At 40.8% G+C, this 24,556-nt stretch overlaps 2 protein-coding genes and 1 long non-coding RNA gene across 7 annotated transcripts in view; 1 reads left to right on the top strand and 2 right to left on the bottom strand.

The window, feature by feature from the left end:
* Positions 1-24,107, bottom strand: part of LOC124881945 (MAM domain-containing glycosylphosphatidylinositol anchor protein 2-like) — a 309,655-nt gene extending 285,548 nt beyond the window's left edge. For 3 of the 4 annotated variants that reach the window (XM_047387943.1, XM_047387942.1, XM_047387944.1), the window contains exon 1: positions 23,052-24,107. In XM_047387943.1, the coding sequence (XP_047243899.1) occupies positions 23,052-23,124 (73 nt within the window). In that variant the 5' untranslated portion in view covers positions 23,125-24,107. The remainder of the gene's footprint in view (positions 1-23,051) is intronic. The other variant, XM_047387941.1, reaches the window with a different exon arrangement.
* On the bottom strand, positions 426-3,840 carry LOC124881947. 2 transcript variants are annotated; one of them, XM_047387945.1, is made up of 2 exons: positions 822-3,840; positions 426-494 (listed from the first exon to the last, which is right to left on the bottom strand). In XM_047387945.1, exon 1 carries the CDS (start codon positions 2,823-2,825, stop codon positions 1,248-1,250), a length of 1,578 nt encoding a protein of 525 aa, XP_047243901.1. In that variant the 5' UTR covers positions 2,826-3,840; the 3' UTR covers positions 426-494; positions 822-1,247. The 2 variants fall into 2 exon arrangements, with proteins under 2 accessions (XP_047243901.1, XP_047243902.1); XM_047387946.1 differs by having other exon boundaries at positions 426-490.
* Positions 17,072-19,470, top strand: LOC124881948. The gene is made up of 2 exons (XR_007041781.1): positions 17,072-17,184; positions 17,623-19,470. It is a non-coding gene; the product is annotated as an uncharacterized LOC124881948 (long non-coding RNA).
* Positions 24,108-24,556: the final 449 nt, after the last annotated feature.

Below are 24,556 nucleotides of genomic sequence, written 5' to 3'. Positions count from 1 at the left end.
TGATAGATATGCCGAGAGGGGCAATGCAAGTTGATAGATATGCCGTAGATATGCCGAGAGGGGTAATGCGAGTTGATAGATATGCCGAGAGGGGCAATGCGAATTGATAGATATGTCGAGAGGGGCAATGCGAGATGACGGATATGCCGAGAGGGGCAATGCGAGTTGATAGATATGTCGAGAGGGGCAATGCAAGGTGACAGATATGCCGAGAGGGTCAATGCGAGGTGATAGATATGCTGTTTTGGCAATGCAAGGTGATAGATATGCCATTTGGCAATGCAAGGTGATAGATATGCCGTTTGGCAATGCAAGGTGATAGATATGCCGTTTTGGCAATGCAAGCGATGCAACGCTTGATGAAAGCTTAGAAAGCAGAGTAAGGTGATAGATATGCCGATGTAGGCAATGCGTGATTAGAGGTATGTAGCGTCCCGGTCGAAATGATGGTCTCTCAAACTGATGTTTCACAATCCTTTTATTGTGCGGCCTTTCTTGTGAACACACCACACCGTAAGAGCTATAAACATACAAAATAAATATACTATTAATAACTCAACCAGTATGTGCTTTTAACCCTTTCATATTGCCTTCTATTTTTACTATACTGTGAAATAAAACAAGATACACTATGTTGCAACTGTTTGTGTCTTTACACAGCATATATAACATTGAAACGTTTAAATTGCTAAACATAACTTAACAAAGAACATGAGCACCCTCTATTGAGTAATAACGTAACTGCTACACTTAGTAACAACCCGTATGCTCCGTGAAATATAACTAAACACACATTTTCACCTCTAAATGCCAATACCAACCTTGTTCCCTCCTCGACCAGGTGCTAAGAAACAATTTGCTGCTTGAAATTAAACCTTAACAATATCCTTCTCCTATACAACCGTGTGGCACACCTTCTCTGAGCACACAGCAATCCGCGCCGTTGCTGCTGTACCGTTTGCGGAAATCGATTTACGACACCTTGCCGTTCTGAGCTTTTCAAAATAAAAGCATTGGCTGCGTTACTGCTGCAGCAAAATAATAAACACTTATGAACCAACTTAAAAATACAGAACATATTAGTAAGGTCCTTTACACTCCCACCAAATCATTAGAGCTTAACAAGCAAACAAAGGAGCGATAATGATTTCCTAATGAAGGAATGACCTGTAACCTTTAAAGTCAACAAAAACACAGTCTATAAAACAAAAACAAAAAACGGATGAACCTTAAATTGCAGAATGTAGTTAAACAGTCTCAAATAGAAGAACCAGTTTCTGTACAGGGCGCTCTACTATAGACGGTTTGCTGGAATATTGTCCTTTCTCCATCTTCTTGTCTCCAAAGCGAAGCTTTACTTTCCTTACAAGTCCATCTTTGTCAGTCACTGTGTCTATTACACGTGCTAATCTCCATTCATTGCGAGGTAAATCGCCCATCTTCTCCATGACAACATCTCCAACCTTTAAGTTTCTCCTTGGAGTATGCCATTTCTGCCTTATTGCGATGTTGGATAGATACTCTCTCTTCCAACGTGACCAAAACTGTTCTGCTAAGTACTGAACCTGCCGCCACCTTTTCCGTGCATACATGTCCTCTTTGATGAATGTACCTGGAGGTGGCAGGGCTTCCTTAGACTTCATAGTAAGCAGGTGATTTGGTGTCAGCGGCTCTGGGCTGTTTGGGTCACTTAAGTTGTCCACTGTAAGAGGTCTGCTGTTCACAATGGCCATCGCCTCATAGAAGAATGTCCTTAATGATGCGTCATCCATTCTGCCTGACGAAAGCGAAGCTGTTGAGCACAGAACGTTTCGAACTGTCCTGATTTGTCTTTCCCATACACCTCCTGTATGGCTTGAATGAGGAGTATGCATTTTGAAGACACACTGTTTGCCGGCGAGAAATGTGGTAATGCGGTTAGGGTCGACTTGCTTTAAAGCTTCCTGCAGTTCGTTTTTAGCTCCGACAAAGTTGCTTCCTTGATCGCACCTTATCTCACTGACTGCTCCTCTCATGGCTATAAAACAGCGGAGTCCATTGATAAAGGCGTCCGTAGTCATGTCGTCTAACATTTCTATGTGCACTGCTCTGCAACAAAGACATGTAAAAAGAAGTCCATAACGCTTGTGCACTTTGCGAGCTCGCTTGGTTAGAAAGGGACCAAAACAGTCCATTCCACAAAATGTAAACGGTGGAGATGGATCTAAGCGCTGTGTTGGGAGATCCGACATTTTCTGTTCCTCTGTGCCTCTTCTGAGTCTGCGACACTTTACACATTGGTGTATAAAGTTTGTCACAGCCTTGTTGATGCCTGGAATCCAAATTCCATTTGACCTGATCTCATTGGTTGTCAGTCCTTTCCCTTGATGTTGCACTTTACTGTGGAAATGAGCTATTATTAGCTGAGTGATGTGTTGACCATTTGGAACTAATACTGGATGTTTCATTGCAGAGGAGTATGAAGCATCTTTGAGTCTTCCTCCCACCTTAAGGAGTCCATCATTATCAAGAAAAGTGTCCATTTTGAACAGTTTGCTTTTGCGAGGGATTGCCTTTCCATGCTTGAGCGCCTTTATCTCCTCTGCATATTCACTTGCTTGTATGTCTCTTAGAATAACACATTGTGCATTTTGTCTTTCTTGGACTGTACTATGGCCTGTTGTTTTATCTCTCTTGGCACAGCAAATTAGTCGAGCTATGGCTTGAGTGACTTTGTACCAAGAGGAAAACTTTCTCAACTTATCTGATAAACCCTTCTTCTCTGTTTTGAGAGTGTTCAGAACATGTACCCTTTTCACCTCTGGATCTCCGAGTGGCACGTTCATATCAATCTCTGCAGCTGGAGGAATTTCTTTATTCCACAGAAATTGTGGCCCTTTGAACCAATCTGATGAAATGAGGTAACTTACACTTGAACCTCTGGAGGCAATATCCGCTGGATTTTGCTCAGAAGAAACATATCTCCACTGCTGGGGGGTGCTGTTGAGCCTTATTTTTTTAACTCTATTGGCGACAAATGTATGTAAACGGCGGGCTTCGTTATTAATTTAGCCTAAAACTACTTTAGAGTCCGTCCAGAAATACTCGTCAATCTGTGTCAATCCAAGCTCATCCTTTAACATGTTGCTTGCAGTAATGGAGACAACAGCAGCTGTCAGTTCGAGTCTTGGTATTGTTATTACTTTAATGGGAGCAACTCTGGTCTTTGCTGTAACCAAAGCACAATGCACTTTATCGTCTTTGTTTACATGTCTTAAATATGAACACTGACCATAACCATATGAGCTTCCATCAGAAAAATTATGCAACTCTGTTTTTACTATTTGGCCAAAGCCTTTAGGAACATAACAGCGTGGTATGGCGATTTTCTCCAGGTTCTTCAAGTCATCTTTCCAGTTATCCCACACTGGTCTTAGTTCACTGGGAAGGGGATCATCCCAGCCAGTGCCTTGTTTGCATGTCTCTTGAAGCACTCTTTTGCCTGTGAGTATAAAGGGGGAGATGAATCCCAATGGATCGTAAAGAGATGCAACCATAGAGAGGATCCCACGTCTTGTAGTAGGTTGATCGTTGGGGCGAAAGCGAAACCTGAGTGTGTCTGAGTCAATGTGCCAATGAATGCCTAACGCTCTTTCAAGTTTAGAGTCATTAAAGGCTAGGTCACATGCTTGCTGTGGAGAGGCACGTTCAGATGCTGGAATGCTTTCTAACACTGTTTTGTCATTGCTTACAAATTTGTGCAGTCTGAGGCCAGCTAACGCACAGAGTGTCTGAGCCTCCTGAGCGAGCTGAATAGCTTCCTTGATGCTTGCAGTACTTGTTACACCATTGTCCACATAGAAATCCTTCATTATGAACTGAGATGCATGGGGAAACTGTGTCTCGTTTTCTTTCGCAAGATGTTTTAGACCATAATTGGCGCACCCTGGAGAGGATGTGGCGCCAAAAAGGTGCACCTTCATTCTAAATTCTTGGGACTCCCAAGTGTCCAGGTTGCCATTTTTCCACCATAAAAATCTCAAATAGTCTCTATCTGCTTCGTACACATGAAATTGGTGGAACATTTTTTCAATGTCACAGAACAGTGCAACCTGATACCGTCTGAATCTGATAAGAACACCATCTAAACTGTTCAGCAAATCTGGGCCTGACAGCAAATGGTCATTGAGACTGTTACCTTTGTATTTTGCTGAGGCGTCAAAGACTACTCTGAGTTTGTCTGGTTTTTGGGGATGATATATCCCGTGGTGGGGAATATACCACCTTTCTCCTTCCTTTGCTTCACCATGCACTTCCTCTGCATCACCTTTTTCTATGGTTTCATGCATAAACTTTAAATATTGCTCCTTGTACCCTTGGTCTTTCAACAGTTTGTTTTTGAGGCTTTGAAGTCGCACAGTGGCCATTTGCTTATTATCTGGTAAGAAAGGTCTCTCCTTAAATGGTAGTGGCATTTCATAATGTCCTTCATTGTTTTTATAAATACTCTCCTTTAATGTATTCAGAAAGAGAATGTCCTCTTGAGACACTGATCTGTTATCCTTGTTATCATCTTTAAAGTCTGACTCGAGAACCTTGAGAGCATCACCTGGAGTCATTAAAGGGAGCTCTTTGACTGTGACTCTGTGACACACAGACGTGCTAAAGGAGTCATTGTGAAATGGTGTAGGGCCTACAATACTCCAGCCTAATGTTGTGCGGACAGCGTAGGGTTTGTTCTCTCCTCCTAGGATGACCTGCCTTGGAGCTAATGCCTTGGAGCAGTTGTAGCCAATTAAAAGCCCAACTTCACATTCTAGCCTTGGAGGAATCTCATTCACAATTACCCTGAGATGATTCCATTGCTTTGCCGTTTCACAGGAAGGAATGTGGGAGCGGTTAACTGGTATACAGTCTTTAGTGTAAGCAGGAGGAAGTTCAATAATTTCTGAGGAGTTGTAGCCTCTCACCTTGAGACCTGAGACACGTTCACTTGCCACAACTGCATCTTTACCAAGCACTGTAGTGAGCCTTAACCTTATTGAGGTAGACTTAGCTTTGACATTGTTAGACACATCTTGGTTGATGAAGACTGTGTCACTTTGGGTGTCTAAGAGTGCATAAACAAGTCTTTCTTTACCTGGTTGTTGCTTTGAAGAAATCCATACTGGTACGATCATGGAAGTGCTTACACATTGTTCGTTGGTTTCTGCATTTAGAGACAGGGCAGTTGCAGCCTGTTCTGTGTTGGTCTGAATTGAGTTCGTGGCTGACTTATTGTTGTCATAGTTGAAGTCGTGCAAACAGGTAGGGTGTTTTTTGTTACACATTTCACATACGAGTCTGTAACGACAGTCCTTTGCACTGTGTCCGGGTTTGAGACAGCCATAACAGAGCCTTTTATCCTTTATGTATTTCCTTCGTTCCTCAAGTGATTTGCCTTTGAACTGGGGGCAACTGTAAAGTTTGTGTCCATTGTCTTGACAGAGTATGCACGGCGGTTTTCTCTGAACGCTTTCTGTACAACAAATGGATGTCCATACCTTAGGTTGAGGCGATCCCAAGCATCCTGGTATGCCTCACTGTCATTTCTGTAGAAGATGCCATCAAGCGTTGTTCGAGCTGAACCTCCTACATATGTTTTTAAGTAGTGCAGCTTGTCCGTAGGTGAGATGTTCCTTTTATCAATGAGTGCAGCAAATGAAGCTTTCCACTCAATGAACTGTATTGGGTCACCTGTGAATGTGGAGGGTTCTGGCATTGGCAATCTGTTCATGGTAACACTGTCCTGTAAGGCTTGGGCTAAGTAAAGGATGTCTACTTGTGGAGGTGTGGTGGACACAACGTTAGTGTTAGGGACTGGAATCGGAGAAGAAACTGTGGGATCCCTCTGAGCTGCTCCGCTACAGTCAACATGAACACTGCTCTCATTCTTTATCTCCTGATCATAAGTTATTAGCCTAGCTCGTGGGGCTTTTAACTCCCTTTCGGCCTTTATTCTCCCTAACTCACGTTTTTCAGATTCAAGCTCCCTTCTCTGCCTTTCTTCTAAAAGTTGAATCCTTTCCTTTTGTTTTCCTTCTTCTATCAACACTTCATACTGTGCTTCCTTGGCTGCTAATTCTGCTGCAGCCTCTGCTCTCTTTACAGCTACTAGTGACCTTCCAGAGTTTGACTTACTAGCAGATGAGTGGTTACTTGAGTGTGTGACCGAAGAACTGTAAATGGATTGAGCATAGTCTGGGTTAAGAAGCTCACGTAAGCGTGTCTTCACTTTGCCGCTGTCATAGTCATCTATGTCTTTCATGTGCGACCTTGATAATATCTTTGGAGACTGCTTCACATGCATCTATAAGTCGCCTTGTGTCACTAGAGGGAGTAACGCTTTCTCTAATTTCTGTATATAACTTTATGACACTGTCTCTTTCTTTCTCTACGATATCCATAAGTGAAATGATTTGATTGTTTGTTATGTCTCCCTTTAGTTGGTCTCGTGTTGTACGTACTTGTTTTTTCCATTGATCATAAACTTTGAGAAGTCGTTTTTCTTTTTTATGGGCCTCCTCCTCCTGATATGCTTGCATTTTTTCTGTAGGCCTCCTTTGACGAACAGAGCATGAAGGCTCCTCTTCCTCGTTGACCTGGAGGTCCTCTGTTTCCTTTTCAGATGTTTCCATACTGACAACAGGGCGATATAGTTGACCATCGGATCCAAGAAGACATTGGTTGGAGCCGTGGAACTGGAACCTTGGTGCTGAGCGTGGGATGAGCTTCTTCTCAGCTTGTAATGAAGCTTTTCTCAGCTTGGGTCAAGCTCTTACTGTAGCATATCTGCTGAGGATTTGAATAAAGATATGAAGTTAAACGGATCAGCTAGTAAAGAACAGATAGAATAATGAAGGAATAAAAAGATGAAGGATGAAGAAAAATTAGATGAAGAAATTATGGAAACTATGGAGTGCTGAAAATGCCATTAAATAAATGCAGATGAAGATAAGAAATAAGGTTAAAATAAAGATCTATGAGTCGGGGTTGAGTAATTAGAGAGCAACAAAGTAAATGCAGGAAGATGAGTAAAGTAATGCACAAGCATGAGAAGACAAGGAATAATCAGCCTCCAATTAAGGAAGGGCGAAACAAATAGAAGTACTTTTCGAAGAACATAGGTGAGCTAGAGTGAGGGAGAAAATTAGACAAGACTGGCAGGTGCTGAGGGGAAGAGTCCTGCAAAACAGTAACATGACGATTGAACAAAGCCAATGATGGATAAAGGCCAACCACCACCAGGAATTGTTGGGAGCTCTTACCTGAGAGCTGATAAAACATTGAGCAGATAGAACGGAGTGGAAATCCGGGCGAACATAGGAAGAGAAGGATGAAGGAGACCAACGACCCAATTGCTGGAGAGCGGCTGAGGGAGAGACATTGGGTCGCTGCAGTAGTGGCTGCTCCTATCTGAAGGAATGGCATGAAAACTGGATGGGGCATAATGCATTGAACTGGGACATGCCTATAATATTGGGGAACAGGATGCGGACATGGGGCTCCTTCTAGCGTGAGAAATGGGGCATGCGAAGGAAAAGGATTTGAAAATAGAAAAAGGTTAAACCTGATAAATAATAGAATGCGGGTTGATATTAGCAAGGATGAAGAGATGGATTCAATCAACCTTAGACTTTAAAAGGAGAAATTGAAGTAGACAGATGGGGAGAAACAAAAGAAGACCTAGGAACTAAATAGAATAACCTGGAACATGATGGGCAGGAATGATGAAGTTATGAGTTATAATTTGCCAGGATGCACTGGAGGTAAGGCATAAAGCCTTGGAGGACGAGCGGCTTTGACTAACGGGATTGACCACTGCTGCATTATCAGAAAAGCAGCGATGCGTTCTTCCAGAATTGCCAAAAAATGCAGCAGGCTATAGTGATGGGATGATCTCATAGAAAGCTGGGGATTCAGATCGGGGAAGAAAAGAGGCCTTACAGCGGAAACAAATTGCCCTGAGAAACCCCCCAAAACCTATGGACGGAGCTACGTCCGTGTAAATAACCTTACTAAAAATTGACTGCTCATAAGAGTTTGTTAATCTGCTGCAGCAGCAGCACAATTAGTGCTGATGTTGAAACGCATAGTCCAGGGAGATGCTGTAAACCACTGAACAGAGCAGCGCCAACTCAATGTGCAGAGAGAAAGTGTGCTTTACAATCATCACGGGAAAAGATAGTTAATGATGAACAGGTAATAGTTTTAGCGCCTGGTTGATAAGGGAACAAGGTTGAAATATAATAATAATAATAATAATCCCTGACTGGCTGCTTGGGGTTCCACCATCAGGAGATAAGGGTTGGTAGCCAATGAGAGCCACATTGTTTAACTCCACCCCTGGCGGGTCATAACCACCTGTTCACAGGTTACAGTGGAGCATGGTGCCAGTTACCACAGACAGGAAGAAAGAAGAAATGTTCAATGATCTCTTAGCCATGCACTAAGGAAACATCTCAAAGTATTACTCAGATGATAAACACCCAGCGCCCGGCCAGAAGGAAGCATTGGGGGAAGGCCACCACAGCACGCCAAGGACTGGGCATCCCATCAACCACACACCCAAGGTGCCCCAGCATGCCAGCCACCCACACTCCCGCACAACACACCAGGTAGGCTGGCTGGCCAGCCCCTCCACCAAAGCGAAGCCACATCTCAATCAAGGCCACACACTGCCCAGCCAAGACCCCCTCGCCAGAGCCCGGCACCCCCCAAAGACAGACCGGGCACCAAAGCCAGGGTCCGAGATCGAAAGAAATCCAAGCGATCCCGAGAGAGCTGAAACGCCTGTCCTAGCACCCGACAACCCCCAAGACCCCAGCCTCAGCCCAGATCCCAACCAGAAGGCTTGCTCCCTCTCCTGGCAAACAGCAACAGGGGTGTGAAAAGACCCCAAGCCTACCTCCGCCCACTGAAATGTGGTGTTGATGTGTGTTTGTTGTAGTGTTCATTTCAAAAGAAAACAGAAGCTGCTGTGGCATCTGGCCAAACTTCCTTCTTGCGGAAACATTTTGTTGAACCGCACAGCCTTGGTAACCTTGACCACACTCCACCATGGCTGATGTGAGTGTACACATTAATTTTAATTATTCGGGTTCCTTGTGGTGCCCACACCGCAGCTGCACCACGTTCATTGTGAGCCCAGCGTAAAACTATTAATCTGCACCCTGCTGAGGCAGCACACACACACACAGCGTCCAAAGACAAAATTGGTCACCTAATAACTGAAAGCCAAATCTTGAATTTCTAAGTGGATACATCAGACTGTGTTGTGACCTTGGTAACACAGCAAGAATCAACCTACAGTTATAAGTCATGTCTAGCATAGGAAGAAATGTTTTGAAGATTTCTGGTGGCTCCAAAGTTCTTCATCACTAAAACTAAGTTTATTGCCTGCAGAAAGCATCTAACCAGTTTTGTTTGAGAACTTTTGTGACTGGAAGAAATTGGAAATTTTATTGGGCAATGTTGCATTGTGTAATTACAAAGAAAACTATTCCTCAGTCTTGAATCCTCTTGGTGCCAGACAAGTGACTCTAAACATTACACTGAGCAAATATTCCTCAAGGTAGAAATGGTTGTCAACTGTGAAGCTCTCGTTGAAGCGGCATGAATAAAGATGAGGAAAGATAGAAAACATTCGAAACTGAGTGAGAACTTAGATATTTATATTAAAGTTTGATATGTGAATTCTTTCTCCATTGAGCTGAATCTCAGAGGAAAAGTACTTTACCTGCTTCAGATAAGTGTGCTTGCTTTACCATAGGAAGCCATTAACTGACGATACATGGCTTGAGGTTATCCTCAAGGGTGCAACAGCCTCTGGGATATGCTGTGTCTGAATGGGAGATGAACAATGTATGACACTGAAGAGATTGGTTACTAGACTGCATATTTCAAAATAATAAAGTTTTAGGAGGATACTGAGGCATTCACAGAACCCCAAATAATATGAAAAAGGGTTTAGCAGATATGCCTCCACAGAGAGTAGAAGTTGCTGCAAGAGCAAAAGTAAGTGCATATACATTGCCCTGAAAAGTATTCATATGCCATGAATGTTTGACAATTTGTCTCTTTACAACCACAAACACCCACATATTATCTTAGTGTATTTTATTGGGATTTTATGTAACAGACCAAAACAAAGCAGAGCATAACTGTAGAGTGAAAGGAAGTTGATGCGTGTTTTTCCAAATGTTTTCCAAATACAAATTTAAAAACAGTGTATAAGCAGGGTTAAGATTTAAAACAATGTTGCAAGTTTTAATCATCTCTAATGGCACTCTTCTGTCCAGAATATGAAAATGGTTCAAACCTAGCAAGATATGGCAACAATAAACATATCAGCTGGGAGACTGTGAGCAGGACAATTGTTTGTCCTCCACTCCACAAATATAACCTTTATGGAAGAAAGGGGCACATAAAATGTGAGGAAAATGGTGCTGTGGTCAGTTGAGAGCAAGATCCTTTGGTGTATGTGCAAAATGCTTTATGTGGCAGAAACATAACATTGCACATCATCCAGAACACTTATTATTTTGATATACAAGGATTTCAGCATCATGCTGTGGGAATGCTGTTCTTCAGCAGAGATAAGGATGCTGGTCTGAGTTGATGGGCAGATGGAAAGATTTAATTGTAAGGCATTCCTGAAAGAAAACCTTTCAGGAACTCCTGAAAAGCAGGGGTTCACTTCCATGCATAAGTCTCCAATCAAAACCATATAGCCAGAGCAATGACAAAATGGTTTAGATCTAACCATAATAAACTATCTGTCAAAGTACAAACTTGAATTCAGTTTAGAATCCATGTCAAGACTTATTACTAATTAGACCTAAATAGCAAAGAAGAATTTGTGAAGTATCCAGTTTTTAGATGTGCAAAGCTGGTAGACATGACAGACATACCCGAAAAGGCTTGCAGATGTAATTCCAGCAAAAGATATTTAACAATCTATTTATTAAGCGAAGCTGAACACAAATGCATGACAGATTTTACTGTCACTTTACAATTAGCTATTGCTTTGTCTATCATATAAAATTCCAGTAAAACACGTTGTGAGGTTTGTAGCTGTAATATGAAAAAAATTGAGAAAAGTTGAGTGGTACTTTTGAAAGGCACAGTAAAAGAGACCACATCATCTTCTCAGAAACTCTTTCACACTGAGATGTGACAGACGTGACAGACTCTGGAACCGATCTGCTGTTTGCAACATCCTTCAGCATGACTGGTTTGGCAGTGGGTCAGTAACGGTGTGGGGTGGCATTTCTTTGGATGGCCGCATGGCCATCCATGTGCTTGCCAGAGGTAGCCTGACTGCCATTAGGTACTGAGATGAGATCCTCAGACCCCTTGTGAGACCATATGCTGGTGCGGTTGGCCCTGGGTTCCTCCTAATGCAGGACAATGCTAGACCTCATGTGGCTGGAGTGTGTGAGCAGTTCCAGCAAGATGAAGAAATTGAAGCTATGGACTGGCCCGCCCGTTCCCCAGACCTGAATCTGACTGAGCACATCTGGGACATCATGTCTCGCTCCATCCACCAACGTCACGTTGCACCACAGACTGTCCAGGACTGGGGGATGCTTTAGTCCAGGTCTGGGAGGAGATCCCTCAGGAGACCATCCACCATCTCATCAGGAGCATGCCCAGGCGTTGTAGGGAGGTCATACAGGCACGTGGAGGCCACACACAATACTGAGCCTCATTTTGACTTGTTTTAAGGACATTACATCAAAGTTGGATCAGCCTGTAGTGTGTTTTTCCACTTTAATTTTGTGTGTGATTCCAAATCCAGGCCTCCATTGGTTAATAAATTTGATTTCTATTGATGATTTTTGTGTGATTTTGTTGTCAGCACATTCAACTTTGTACAGAACAAAGTATTCAATGAAATTATTTCATTCATTCAGATGTAGAATGTGTTATTTGAGTGTTCCCTTTATTTTTTTGACCAGTGTACATTTATGAGCAAATAAGCTGTAACACCTATGCAGGCATAAGCACCAATACAAATGGGATGCAGAAGCACCTCTAAGTGCCCCCCAACCGACAACTCTCTATCCCCTGGTAACTGTCTGTTTGGCACTAGTTTGGATGCCAAGGACTACTGAAGGCGTCACTGTCAACGCATTTACTCCGCTGCTGTTTCTGCTTGTCAGAAAAGCTTACGCATTATTTGCTGCAAAGGTAAGTGGGCCACCACTTCCCACAGTTGCTTTGCAGCAATGGTGGTGATTTTTAAAGAGACACATTCAGCCTTAACATTCCTTACATGCCCACCCCCATCCCTGGTCCCCTCCATCAATCCGTCACCACCTCTCCTACATTTGTGATATCATCTTCTTCCGTGCAAAACTGTGAGGCTGCGGCGAGGAGCGTTTGCTTTCTGCAATCACTTCACATTTGTTTCAGCGTTTGATTTGCCGGCGTGCTTGAAGGGAGAAAGAGAATGAGCGAGTGGGTAGGCGGCAGAGGAGAGAACGAGGAAGTCAGAGGACGCGTGATGCCAGGCTCACATACAGTCACCATGACAACAGACATCACTTCATGGGAGCAACACTTGGGATGCCTATGTGGGCTGAAGTGACAGAGTTGAAGGTTGGTATTAGCCTCTTGTAGGTGCCACGATGTAGCACCCCCCCGCCATGCTTCTTTTTTTTTTTTTTTTATTCCCTCCACAGTATGGCTAAAAGGTGCCCCGTTGCTCCTGTCAGCTACCTGTGGGGGGACTGCTGACTGCTGAGACTTGTACCTCAAATGTGGAAAAGCAGCTCCTGCCAGTTTGACTTAACTAAGACAATTCAATTGAGCAAAAGTAGTGCAGGAAGACAGGAACAGACATTCATATTCAATGAGACCCTTTCATCGTTTGCATCACTTTGAAGCTGGCTCGCATGTATAATTCTCTGGGATCTGAAGTGATGCCAGTCACAGAAATGATAATCCAAGATATAAAACAAAAATGCATCATATGCTTTATCTATTAACAGCCTCTTAGCAATCACATCTGCTTCTACTTAAGGTAATAGTGTACAGTGGTTTGCAAAACTATTCCTACCTGTTGAACTTTATCCCATATTGTCAGGTTATAAATACAGACTTCAACATATTTTGTTGGTATTTGAAGTGATAGATCAACAAAAGGTAGTGCATACTGTGAAGTAGAAGGAAAAGGATACAAAGATTTCAAGTACAAACTGGAGAACTGTGCAGTGGAATTGTATGCATCCTCCTTTAGTCTGATACCTCAAAAACAAAATCCAGTGCAACCAAATACCTTCAGAAATCGCATGATTAGTAAATAGAGTCCACCTGTGTGTACAAGCACTGTTCAATCCATCATCCAAAAATGGAAATAGCATGGCACAAGTGCAAACTTACTAAGACATGGTGGCTATCAACAAAAACAGAAAGAGCAAAGAGAGCATTATTAGGAGAAGCAGATACAGTCCCATTGTAACTCTGGAGGAGCTCCAAAGATCCAATTCTCATGTGGTGGCAGCATCATGTGAGGGATGCTTTTTTTCAGCAGGGGCAGGGGAGCCTATCAGAGTTGACAGTAAGTGAATGGAGCTTAAAAGTGTGCGTACCAAAAGGGTTATCATAAAAAACTGTTTTGTATGAGACAGTGCAATTTCCACTTGTGAGACCCTGAACATCCATAAAACTTGTTATTCATGCTACAGAATTAATACTTCAAATCAAACACACAAAGTGAAGAGGAAATAGTGATATTGGGAACATGATATTTCAGTTAGTTTGTATGCAGATTGATAGAACCAAAATAATAACTGAAGTCAGCTCAAATGATTGCAATCAAACAATTGTAATAATTGTGATTGTCCTATTCAAGGCAAAACAAAGGATCAAAATCCCTGCTGCTATTCTTAACCTAACAACATTTTTGCATTACAGAGGAAAAAGGAATCTTTTTAGTGCCAAAAGTCCCCATCTTTTCGAAGGGATGGCTATAGCTTGTTTCCACAAATTCCGCCCAAAAAAAACAAAACAAAAGAGTGACACTGCAATTTCTATTCTAATTGCACATTTATTAGCATTGCCGTCACATCAGAAGCAAACATAACAGAATACCTGTCAACACCCAGCATCATTATGCTTGAACAAATCTCTAAATTGCCAGAATAGGTCTGTTTGAAATTGTTCCAGTAATCTATTGTAGTCTGTAGACTAACCCCCTTTCATGGAAGGTGAATGGATCAAAACTGCAGTATCAGACTAGGTCTTACCCCAGAGACCTGCTGTCTGTTCTGTTTAATGACACAACTCCATCAGCATTGTTGACCCAACATTATTTTTAAATTGAGAAATTGTTGCTAAAATTAATTACAGCTGAACCATGTGTCAATCAACTTGAGGAAATTAACCTTTGTATATTCAATGAAATCACTCCAGATAAAGGCTTCCTGCTGCATGAGATAAAATTAGCTGCACTATGGGTGACAATTGAGATCTTCATCTTGTTTTTAACATTTAATAAATGGGCACTTCAGTTGAATGTTAGATGAAAAAAAAAATTACTTTGTGGGCAAATGGTCCAAATTAATTAATTTATTTTTTATTTAAATGGCAGCAGCTTTCAAGGTTTTAAAAAGGTGCCAGACCAAAATTGCTAAAATGTTACATCCTACCATTTCTAAAGTTTAAAGTTCTTTTAGTGCAGCAGTGTCCAAAGACAGTTAATAAGGGCCATTGTCTTGCATGTCGTGCAGCCCCACAATTTAATCATGCACATTTTTTTTTTTTTATTCTTAACAAATATTTATGTAGAATAATATTTTTATATTCAGGTTTTCATACTGTGGAGTCCCACACTGGTTCATACCTTATGTAATTGGTTTTTGCTTTGCTTTAAATATCTTGGCTATACCTTATCTTTTCTACACCTTCTTTTGAACTTATATGAATGTTAAATGAGCATGCTTCTTGTACCATCACTAGTACAGAGACACAAAGAAATCCGCTTCTGTTCAGTCTAGGTTACCTCTGGAGGTTATAAATATACAAAACTTCATTAGTATTACAAAATCACAAAATAAATTGGAATTGAATGATGCTTCAATTAGTCTGAACAGGAATGAATGAATGAATGAATGAATGAATGAATGAATGAATCAATCAATACAAGATCATTAGCAGAAGCTTTATGTCCTCTGAATTATATACAGGGGGACAAGTAGCTCAGGATTTGGGGATGAGGGCTTAACTGTTTAAGCAGCCTGGCCCATTATAATAAGCTTATTTGGTCTGCAACAGGGATTTGGTGTTGAATGATCCAGAGGTAAACAGCCTTTCTAACCTCATCCAAACTCTCATGGTAGATGGATGGGACTATTGAAATACTCATATTTATAAACTTGTCGTTTATAAATATGAGGCATTCATTAGCACTGTGGGGAAAAGTCTTTATGTTCTCAAATGTACCAACAGTTCATTTTTAGCCAGGGATGTAAATACCTTCATTATAAAGTAGACAGATAAGCAACAGATATTTTTTTCTTGTTTTGGACAGCCAATCCAGAAAGACAACAGAGTCAACCACATATGCTACATGTCACTCTAAAGGTCAATGTAGAGTTGCTAATTAACCTAAAATGCATTTTTTCTGTCTGTAGGAGCAAACTGGAGTGCCCAGAGTAAACCCACAGATGCATGCTACCACACACAGAATGGCCCAAGCTGAGATTTGAACTGGTGGCCTTCTAGCTGTGAGGCAACAGTGTTAATTGAATGAACACTAATTTATCCAGACAATTACATCAAAAAATGTTAATCTCAACTTTCCAGATTCAAAGTATCCTTTGAGGGACAAAATAGCTCGTAAACTTTTATTAGGGCCATGACCTTTAAATGCAGACATGGTGCAGCATTTGTTTCTATTTTATGTGAGTTGTATGTACAATTGAGGACCTTTTGTCAGTTTAAGTGTTAAACTGATGCAATAAAATCAACTCAAATAATACTTACTTGCACTGGGTTTGAATTTTGGACAGAGGCTGTCTTCATGAATTTTTCCATGTTTTCCCCATACATGCATGAATCTCTCCGGATATTACAGCTTCCTCACAAAATATGCATGTTTGGTTAATTGGTCTCTCTAAATTGCCATAAAGTACAAGTGTGTGCGTTGATGGACTGCCAACCTGTGCTCCCCTGCCTTTCAGCCAATCACAGGCCCTGAAATGACATCCTTCCAAAACATCATATACCCTGTCTTGACGCAGAACAATACTGTGAATTTGACACTCTGCATCTCAATACTTGATGTCTCACAAAATGCATTTAATTTCTTAACACTTAAATCCATGTAAAAATGTGTTCTTAGATATGCCAACATGCAGACATGTTACAGTGCGACAGTAGTGATATATGGTTGTCTGCAAAATCAAACCTTCATGCTGCTGTCATTGATTGTACCTTATATAGAACTTAACCAAACCATGGGATTAAATTAAAAGTTCTTGAATTGTTGGATATAAAGGGATAAATATTTTGAACCTTGACTAATACCACAACTGTCAACTGGCTGGACCAAATTTGTTTGTCCAAAGTAAATGGCATTCAATGAAAAGGAATGTAGCTACTGGAGACATAATGTGGCTTGCAGACCAAAATGCCCTGAGAGGTCAGTACAAATTGGGCAAAGTGGTTGGGGTAAACAATGATAAAAAGGGGATTGTGAGATATGTATATGTAAGGACTTATCCAAGTTACCCTGTGCCCACTGTTAAAGCTGGAGGACAAACAAACAAAAAGGGGAAAAAACTCTCAATGAAGATACCTTCAACAATACTTCATAGAGATGTCAGGCATATTGTTGTGTTATTGCCAATAGAAGAACAAGAAACACTGTAGTGACAAGATCTGATGATAGAGATACAAAGATGTGACCTCCTAAGGTTAAAAAACTCAGGAGCTCTAGTGGGAGGTGTCAAGTTAATCTAACAAATCTGACAGTTTTGAATGTTTTACTATCTCCATGCAACTGGAGTGTACTCTACAAAGAATCAAGCGCACCCATCCCTGTCATTGCTCTATCTCAGCAGGCAAATCTATAAAGTAATCCTGTTCACCTGTGCTCAGATCAAATTCTATTCAGAGAAAGAACTTCAGCTGAAAGCTTCTCCAAAGGCACCACTGGTAGGAACTGGACAATATTATTTAAAGCACATAATTCATATTTAATTTGAAAAACTAAAACTGTACTGAAATTTGCTGATTGTTTGTGGTTGGATAAATATTAGTATGCACACTTTGCAACATAGTTTGTTTACCCATTTCATTCACTGTTAAGTTAAAAGTAAATTTATTTATTTTTTTTTTTTAACCACAGTGCTGGTTTACTTAACTGTTGAAGGCTGCTAAACACAACAGAAGAGTGTCATATTTAATGCTCAAACAGTGTTTCTGCAGTGTATGGTGAATGTCAATCTTAGAGGACTGGCTCCAAAGAGAAGTAATATTCAAAATGATTAAACTGGTACCATCTGAAGCCCCATTGAGGTGTACAAAGTAATCCTTAAGGTGTTCAGTCAAGTGTTCCACTGCAACAACTTCCTTGTTCTGTGTCCTACCCAGCTGTATATCTTCATTTGCCTTTGACTGAAGCTGCAGACGTCCATCGGCTGTTACCCTGAGGGGAATGGAGGAAGAGACTGGCAGAGGAAAGACAGGCAAGGAAATAGGAACTTTGAGCAGGAGGAGAAGAAGCAGAGTTATCCACGGTCTTATTACGGTGGGAAATGTAAGGGTCTTGATCCAAAGGAATGATGAAGGACTCTGTGGAGGAGGCCTCTGAGAACCAACAAAGACTGCTTTAGTTTCACTGGCAGAATGCATTTGCATAGCTTAGAAGCCAAAACGTCTGAACCGGGGCTCATGAAAAGGGAACCTCAGCAATTGCTTGGACTTCAATGCAAACTAGAGGGAGCAGGAGACAGAAGGAGAAAAAAGGAAGCAGAAGTGGGATTGTGTGGAAAGAAAGCAGGAGGAACTTTTTTCTTCTCTTCAGCAGCACAATACAAATGAGATCAGGGACATCTGTGCATCCCATGGAGGTTGTCTGACTGACTTTGATGCAAAGAGAACATAGTGAAGGCGGTTCGTCTCCTGGAACAGTAACAAGCGCAACAGCATTTCCATGCAATCATAAAAGTCATGTTCCATTGTAGCTTTTTGATACTAACAGTTAGAGCCTTTTAGCTGTCACTACCATTACACACAAATGCTCCTTGGACTACTTAACTGGGTTGTAGACCACATATTTAGATTTGCTGCAATGAAGGAGCAACTTTTGACTGAATGGAAACAACACAAGGGTGAGTAGAGTTCAATATAACAAAGCAATATGTAGGAGAAATGTGATGAATAACTGAAAAATCCTGCACAAGATAATGGAAGGTGGAAGAAACAAAGAGAATAAGATGTTGGTACTTTAGTGGCAGCTCACTCTCTCTTTGGCCTGCGGTCATGGTGGGATGACTAGCCTTCATCAATTCTCTTTAATGACTGTGGCAGCACCACTTAACACACTGCTATGTGATTTCTTCATTACTGCATCATGATATCACCATTTAGTCAATGACGATGGCATCAAGTGATGCCCGCAGATAAAAATAACCAGAGAAAATCTATTAAATGTTCAAGTCATCTGCTTGAGGGTCCATTTAAAAACCAAAGAAATGAAAGATGCACTTAATGTAACATATCATGCTATAAAGTCTACTGGCAAAAAACTTCAGTGTAACTAACTGAAGAGAAAAGTACAAGTGTTGTGTATTTTATTAGGAATGGATCAGTAGGAGATTATGATGGTATTTAATATTGACCTAAAATTTAAAAACACTTTTTTGCTACATTATTCATGATTTTTACTAGGGCTGATTTACCGCAGGATTAAAAAAAGCCATATTTTTTGTCACAATAAAGTCTGTCTCCCGAAGGGCTATCCAGTTGTTATCACCTCACAGTTTTATCATATCTAAAAATGTGTATTCTAAGTTTTCCCTCAAAAATTGCTAAAATCTTGTCTGGTCTTATGACATGGAAAAACGTTTTAAACCGAGAAGTTTGTCTACATAAATTTTCTTCCTGCCTCTACACACAAACTGACTGAAGGTGGTGGAAGGGCAAATGCTGCTCTATTCCGTTAATGTTTAAACAGTAAAGTGCATGCATTGTATTGTGTGTTGACGTTTTTATTGTCTTCTTTAATGTATGGGAATGCTTCAAATTAATTTCCTATTATTATAAATTACTATCAACTAAAATTATTGATGATTGGCATGTTATTAAAAGGTGTTTAACACACAGTATCTGTAAATTGAAGTCTCTTTATAAAACCAAAGAATGCTTTGGAACCTTTAACTGTATCCAGTGTAATTAAAGACAACTTTTTGAGAAAGAAAATCAAAATGCCATTGTTTTGTTTCTCATTTCATTCTGATGATAAAGTCACTCACCCACCTGTGATGCAGAATTCCCATACCCACCATATGTCTAAACCTTATGTTACTGGGGAGCAAGAGTACATAAACATAAACATAAATGTTTTGCAACCATCAATAATAAATGTTGATTTTGAGCCATGCCAATAGATTGCTGTATACAGACAGCCTCCCTAGGGGTTTGCAGTAAACAGGAGGCACATTCAAGTCTTCACCAGTGGTTCATCTTCATTTAAGATAAGCTATACAAGTTAGAGCATGTAAGGGTCTATTTATAAGCAGCCATTGCCCTTCTGCATACCCTATTATATACAAGAAAGGCAAAAAGCCACTTTGCAGGAGAATCTAAAAAATTTTATTGATAAATAAAAAAGGAATTGGCTGTCTTCTGAGGATTTTTCAAGCTGCTCAACATACATGCTAACACTGAGAGTTAAATGCCCAAACAGTTCCATCTGGTACTCCCCCACCCCTCTGGCTCATCCCCTGTCCCTTCTGCTTCTGCTGCTACATACAGACAAGTCCACACAAACCACTCTAGTAACATCACATGGAGCATTATGGGATATGATTCCTTCTAATCTGCTTGCATCTTCGTCTGCTCACACACACTGGCACGGACAGCATGCTTACACCAAGGATCAACGGCTTTTATCGGCCATTTATGTTATCGGTTGTTATGATTAGTGTCATGCCTGTCAGTCCTCAATGTCTGTGGTAAGCTGACGATTCCCATGTCGTAGAAATGAATATCGAGTTAAGTGAAGGCAATGATTTAGAGAATCTGACCTCAGCCCTGTTCAATGACTGTAGGAATTCAGTGGCTCTAAACAACACTATACTGTACAGTGTGCTGTTTGCTGTTTCTTTTATTAATAAATATATTTTTATGTATCCCTAGGTATTTTTTTTTTATCTAAACCGACAGCTTGAAAAGGCTAAAAGCACCAAAACATGTTTGTTGGTGGTCTTGACACAATCATGTTTATATGTAAACTAAAAAACACAAGTTCCAGTTGATCTGGAAAAACAGCACAACATTTTATACTGCAAACCAGTTAGGAACACATTCTTGGGCAAATACTTCTGCGTACACAAAGAATAAAATAGTGACAAGTAATGAATTGGATTTTTAAATAGAAACATTATACTTATTTTTTGCAATCATTCTAAACACTAGAGACCCAAAGACCAAGTCTCTCAGTAAATTTATCCAAAACATATTCTACCTGTATCTTAAAACCCTTACTGTACAATCTTATATTTATGTCTCCCTAATTCTGTATAGTACATCATAATTTCTGAATGATAAAACAATGTAGGGAACATTTGGAGATGTTTGCAATACCTTTCACAATTCTGTTTTTTTAAAGTTAGATATATGTAAGATAAAATTGTACACAAGTAGTTAGTTATTGAAAAAAGATTGGATTTTTGAGTTTCTAACTGGTCGGTCACTAGTCAGGGCCAATGACCAAGCAGTCCAAAAGTCAAAAACCCTGTCTTTTTCTAATCTGTGAATCTACCATATCTAAGCACAATGTCTCACAAACAACAACACTGTATTGTGGGAACACTGTTATTAAGTGATGAAGACTCAAAGTTACCTGTTTTCGATAGCAGTGAGGTGTTTAAAATAAAGTCAGATAAAGAACCTAGATTTGACTAGCTATTTAAAATAGAATTGTATTTTCAAGTTGAGAGGTGTCTCCTGTTCATTCAGATTGTGACAGGGTGAAAGTTTCAGTAGATAACAAGTAACAGTTCCATGTTACTGTCTGTCATGGAACACAATGGACATTGTTGGCAGCCTTTGGAAAACTAAGAGGATCTAACATTTGGGAATACACGCAGTGATTGCTGCTTTACTAAACCAAACCACACTAATCAAACGAATTACTAATATGTGTTTTTAAATGTTAGTAAAACCCTGTTTTACAGCAACTTCATCACACAAATGGCAATACCTTGCAACTGATCCAAAAATAATGTAAAAATATTTTAAATGATATAAGTTATATCATCGTTCTTAAAGAAAAATTTAAACTGACAAAAACTGGTACAGTTGGTCAAAATCATCCACAAACCAGGAAATTGACAAAAAAATTCTAATCACTGTACCTTAATAGGAAAAATACACAATCTCTAACATTGATTGATGAGTATTGAAAAGCATGAATAAACACAGATAGAAATCTCAGCTCTGGCCAGTTGAGACAACTTCAAATGATTGTTATCATACCCATGAGCTGGAATGAATGCAGTCTATATTTAGTGTAGTGTTCTAATTTCTAAATTACAGCATACGATATCACAGTTAGAGTGGCAAAATACAAAATTAGTTGCTATGACGAGTAGTGCAATCTGATTGGGTCATCAATTAGAACTTTTTCACCTTTTATTGTTTGGTTCACAACACTAAAGAAAAAAGCAAAGTCAAAATCCCTGACTGTGTCTTCCATGACTGTTCCTGCCATGGTCACCTTTCTTGTGCATCACTCTCCGTATCGACAAAACTCTTCTAAGCATGGGAAAAAAACAAACCCACATCTCTACACTGGACTTCAACACTCCTCTATGTGGTCTTCTTGCTTTGGTCAGAGCCACTGTTACTGCTGACAGATAAGGGCTGGGCACATGAAGGATTCCTTCATGTCCTCGACTTGGTGCACATGAATCACTTTGTCCCCACAGTCCTCCTACAGCTGCCACTGTCTGTGCTGCTGCTGCAAGGATGACGATTCATATCAGATATCATTTGTGCTACTGATCGCACAGGCATCAGGCAGGAATTAGCTTCATTGTTAGTGTGGTGGAATTCATGCAGCAACAGATGACGATGCTCACCTCTTATTACATACTAGCGAAAAGCAGTGATGGTCTGGGCACCAGTCAGTTCACACAGTTTGTAGCTACTACTTGTTTTTCTTTAGAAAACATAGCAGAATGTTCTGGTTCTTTAAGCTGATTGGAAAAAGGATGTCCCTGCACCTATCTGCAAAAAGTCCTTATAATATAACACCAGCTATTTAGCTGCAAGTGATTCTGTGAGAGGTTTAGACATGCAGACATAAGGAGGAGGTGGGTAGATAGATACAACACACTCATGACTGTGCATACAAAGTACACTGCTCAACAGATTACAGTCCTTATGATGACTTCCACAAAAGCATTTGGGCTGATGCCAGATAAGGAGTCACGTGTAGCATTTAGTAATTATAGCAATTATATGTAAGAAGGATTAAAAAACTGATGGTTTCAGAATACACCAACCAGGTTTCTCTGTAATAACATATAAATGTAACCTGCTAAATTTAGCCTGCTCGCCGAGCGTGGGGAATGATGGATTGGATCAGAAAAGGGGCTGCACACACGCTATTCGCTGTATAATATAGGGGCTACATTTAGGAAGCCCCAATCTCAAATATGTTCTTTCAGAGCTAGAATGTTACCTATATATGCCTTCTCACTAAATAACTTGATTATTAAAGGGCAACAGGATACGATAGGAAACTGCTGCTTTACAAGGTCATGAAAAACATGTGGAATACGCAGACTTACCGTACACTCCTTGGCAACTGATGCCTCCAACGATCAGCGCCAGCAGCCCCAAAACAGCGATAATTAGATCCATCCTTTCACGTTAATCTCTGCATATCCAAGTCTCTCAGTGGCAAGAAGTCCTTTCCGGGGATGTGCGACGGAGGCGCATAGACGCGGCACTTCTCGTCGATTAATTTAGTCCCAACATAGTCTGTGTATTTCACAGAAGGTAAGTTGAATCATGTAAATTAGCCTTTGATGTAAGCTTTCATATAGGATAGTTAACGAAAATGCGGGGCGGCTGACTGCACCCAGGCAGGCGGGTAAGACGCGTGGCCAGGAACGGGGAATGAACTGCAGAGAGGCCGGTCTCTCTTAAAAAACACTTAAATATGTATATATATATATATATATATATATATATATATATATATATATATATATACACACACATATATATATATATATATATATGTATATATATATTGAAAAGCACTCTCTTACCTCCGGCAGGCTATAGCGCTTACATTGTATTCAGAAAAAATATACCAAACCGAGGGAGGACACACTCACTGGTTCTATCCAAGGTTCGGCACCCACGGACGTAGCTCATCAAATCCAGCTGTGGTCAGAGCTCACGCCGCGAATGCTGCGTTGGCTGCGAGCTGTCAAATGAAGCTCTCATCACTCCCTATATAGATACAAAACAGCCAAATTCTCCTTGTCTTCACCTTTCTGAGGGATGAAGTCCTAAAAGGCTGCCGTTCACCATACATACAAACGTCTAACACTGAGTCACATCACGAGCGACACACCGATCGACTCATCTCTCCCTGTGGCAGATGACAAGGGGAGGGTCCGGTCCTCTGGTCCGGTATGCCGACTGTTTTTATCCACAGCTCCTCGCCGAAGAGACCGCTTTTTGTGGTTTCCACCGTACCGAGCCACTACTGAGCATCCGTCACGTTGCGCAATACGTGCTGCACGGAGTCCGAGTGTGGCACCGCAACCGGTCTTTATGGATACGTCAAGAGGTGCGTGGCTTTCAGCGCTCATCTGTATGGGAGGCTTCACTCGGCGTCAGGAAAGGCATGAGAGAGGCGCAGCTGCTGGATGCTGAGAGAAAAAGAGGGAGGAGGGAAGGAGGGAGGGATGGAAGAAATAGAAGCATTGGAATTCAAGTCTCGCTTTAACAGACCTTTTGCCATCACAGCCAAACACACACACACACACACAGGTCTGTCTGCTCATGTCTCACCATTTTTTCACCAGACAGGGAGGATGCAGGGGCACCACTAGAAAGTTTCTGATAAGGTGGCCAGATGGGGGGTCATTTACAATAAATTCCCTATCACACTATTTGTATCTGCCGCAATGACATTTGACACTGTAACAAAAACAAGGTGATCATCACAAAACATGACATGCACTTTTTTTTTTTTTTTTGCCTTTAGCTTGCACCCTAACATAACATGTATACTACACATGTCTTCTACAGAATCTACAGCTGGGATTGAAATTTT

This window comes from Girardinichthys multiradiatus, chromosome 15, assembly GCF_021462225.1.
Source record: "Girardinichthys multiradiatus isolate DD_20200921_A chromosome 15, DD_fGirMul_XY1, whole genome shotgun sequence".
Taxonomy (NCBI): domain Eukaryota; kingdom Metazoa; phylum Chordata; class Actinopteri; order Cyprinodontiformes; family Goodeidae; genus Girardinichthys; species Girardinichthys multiradiatus.
This window is presented reverse-complemented; position numbering and strand designations above follow the sequence as displayed.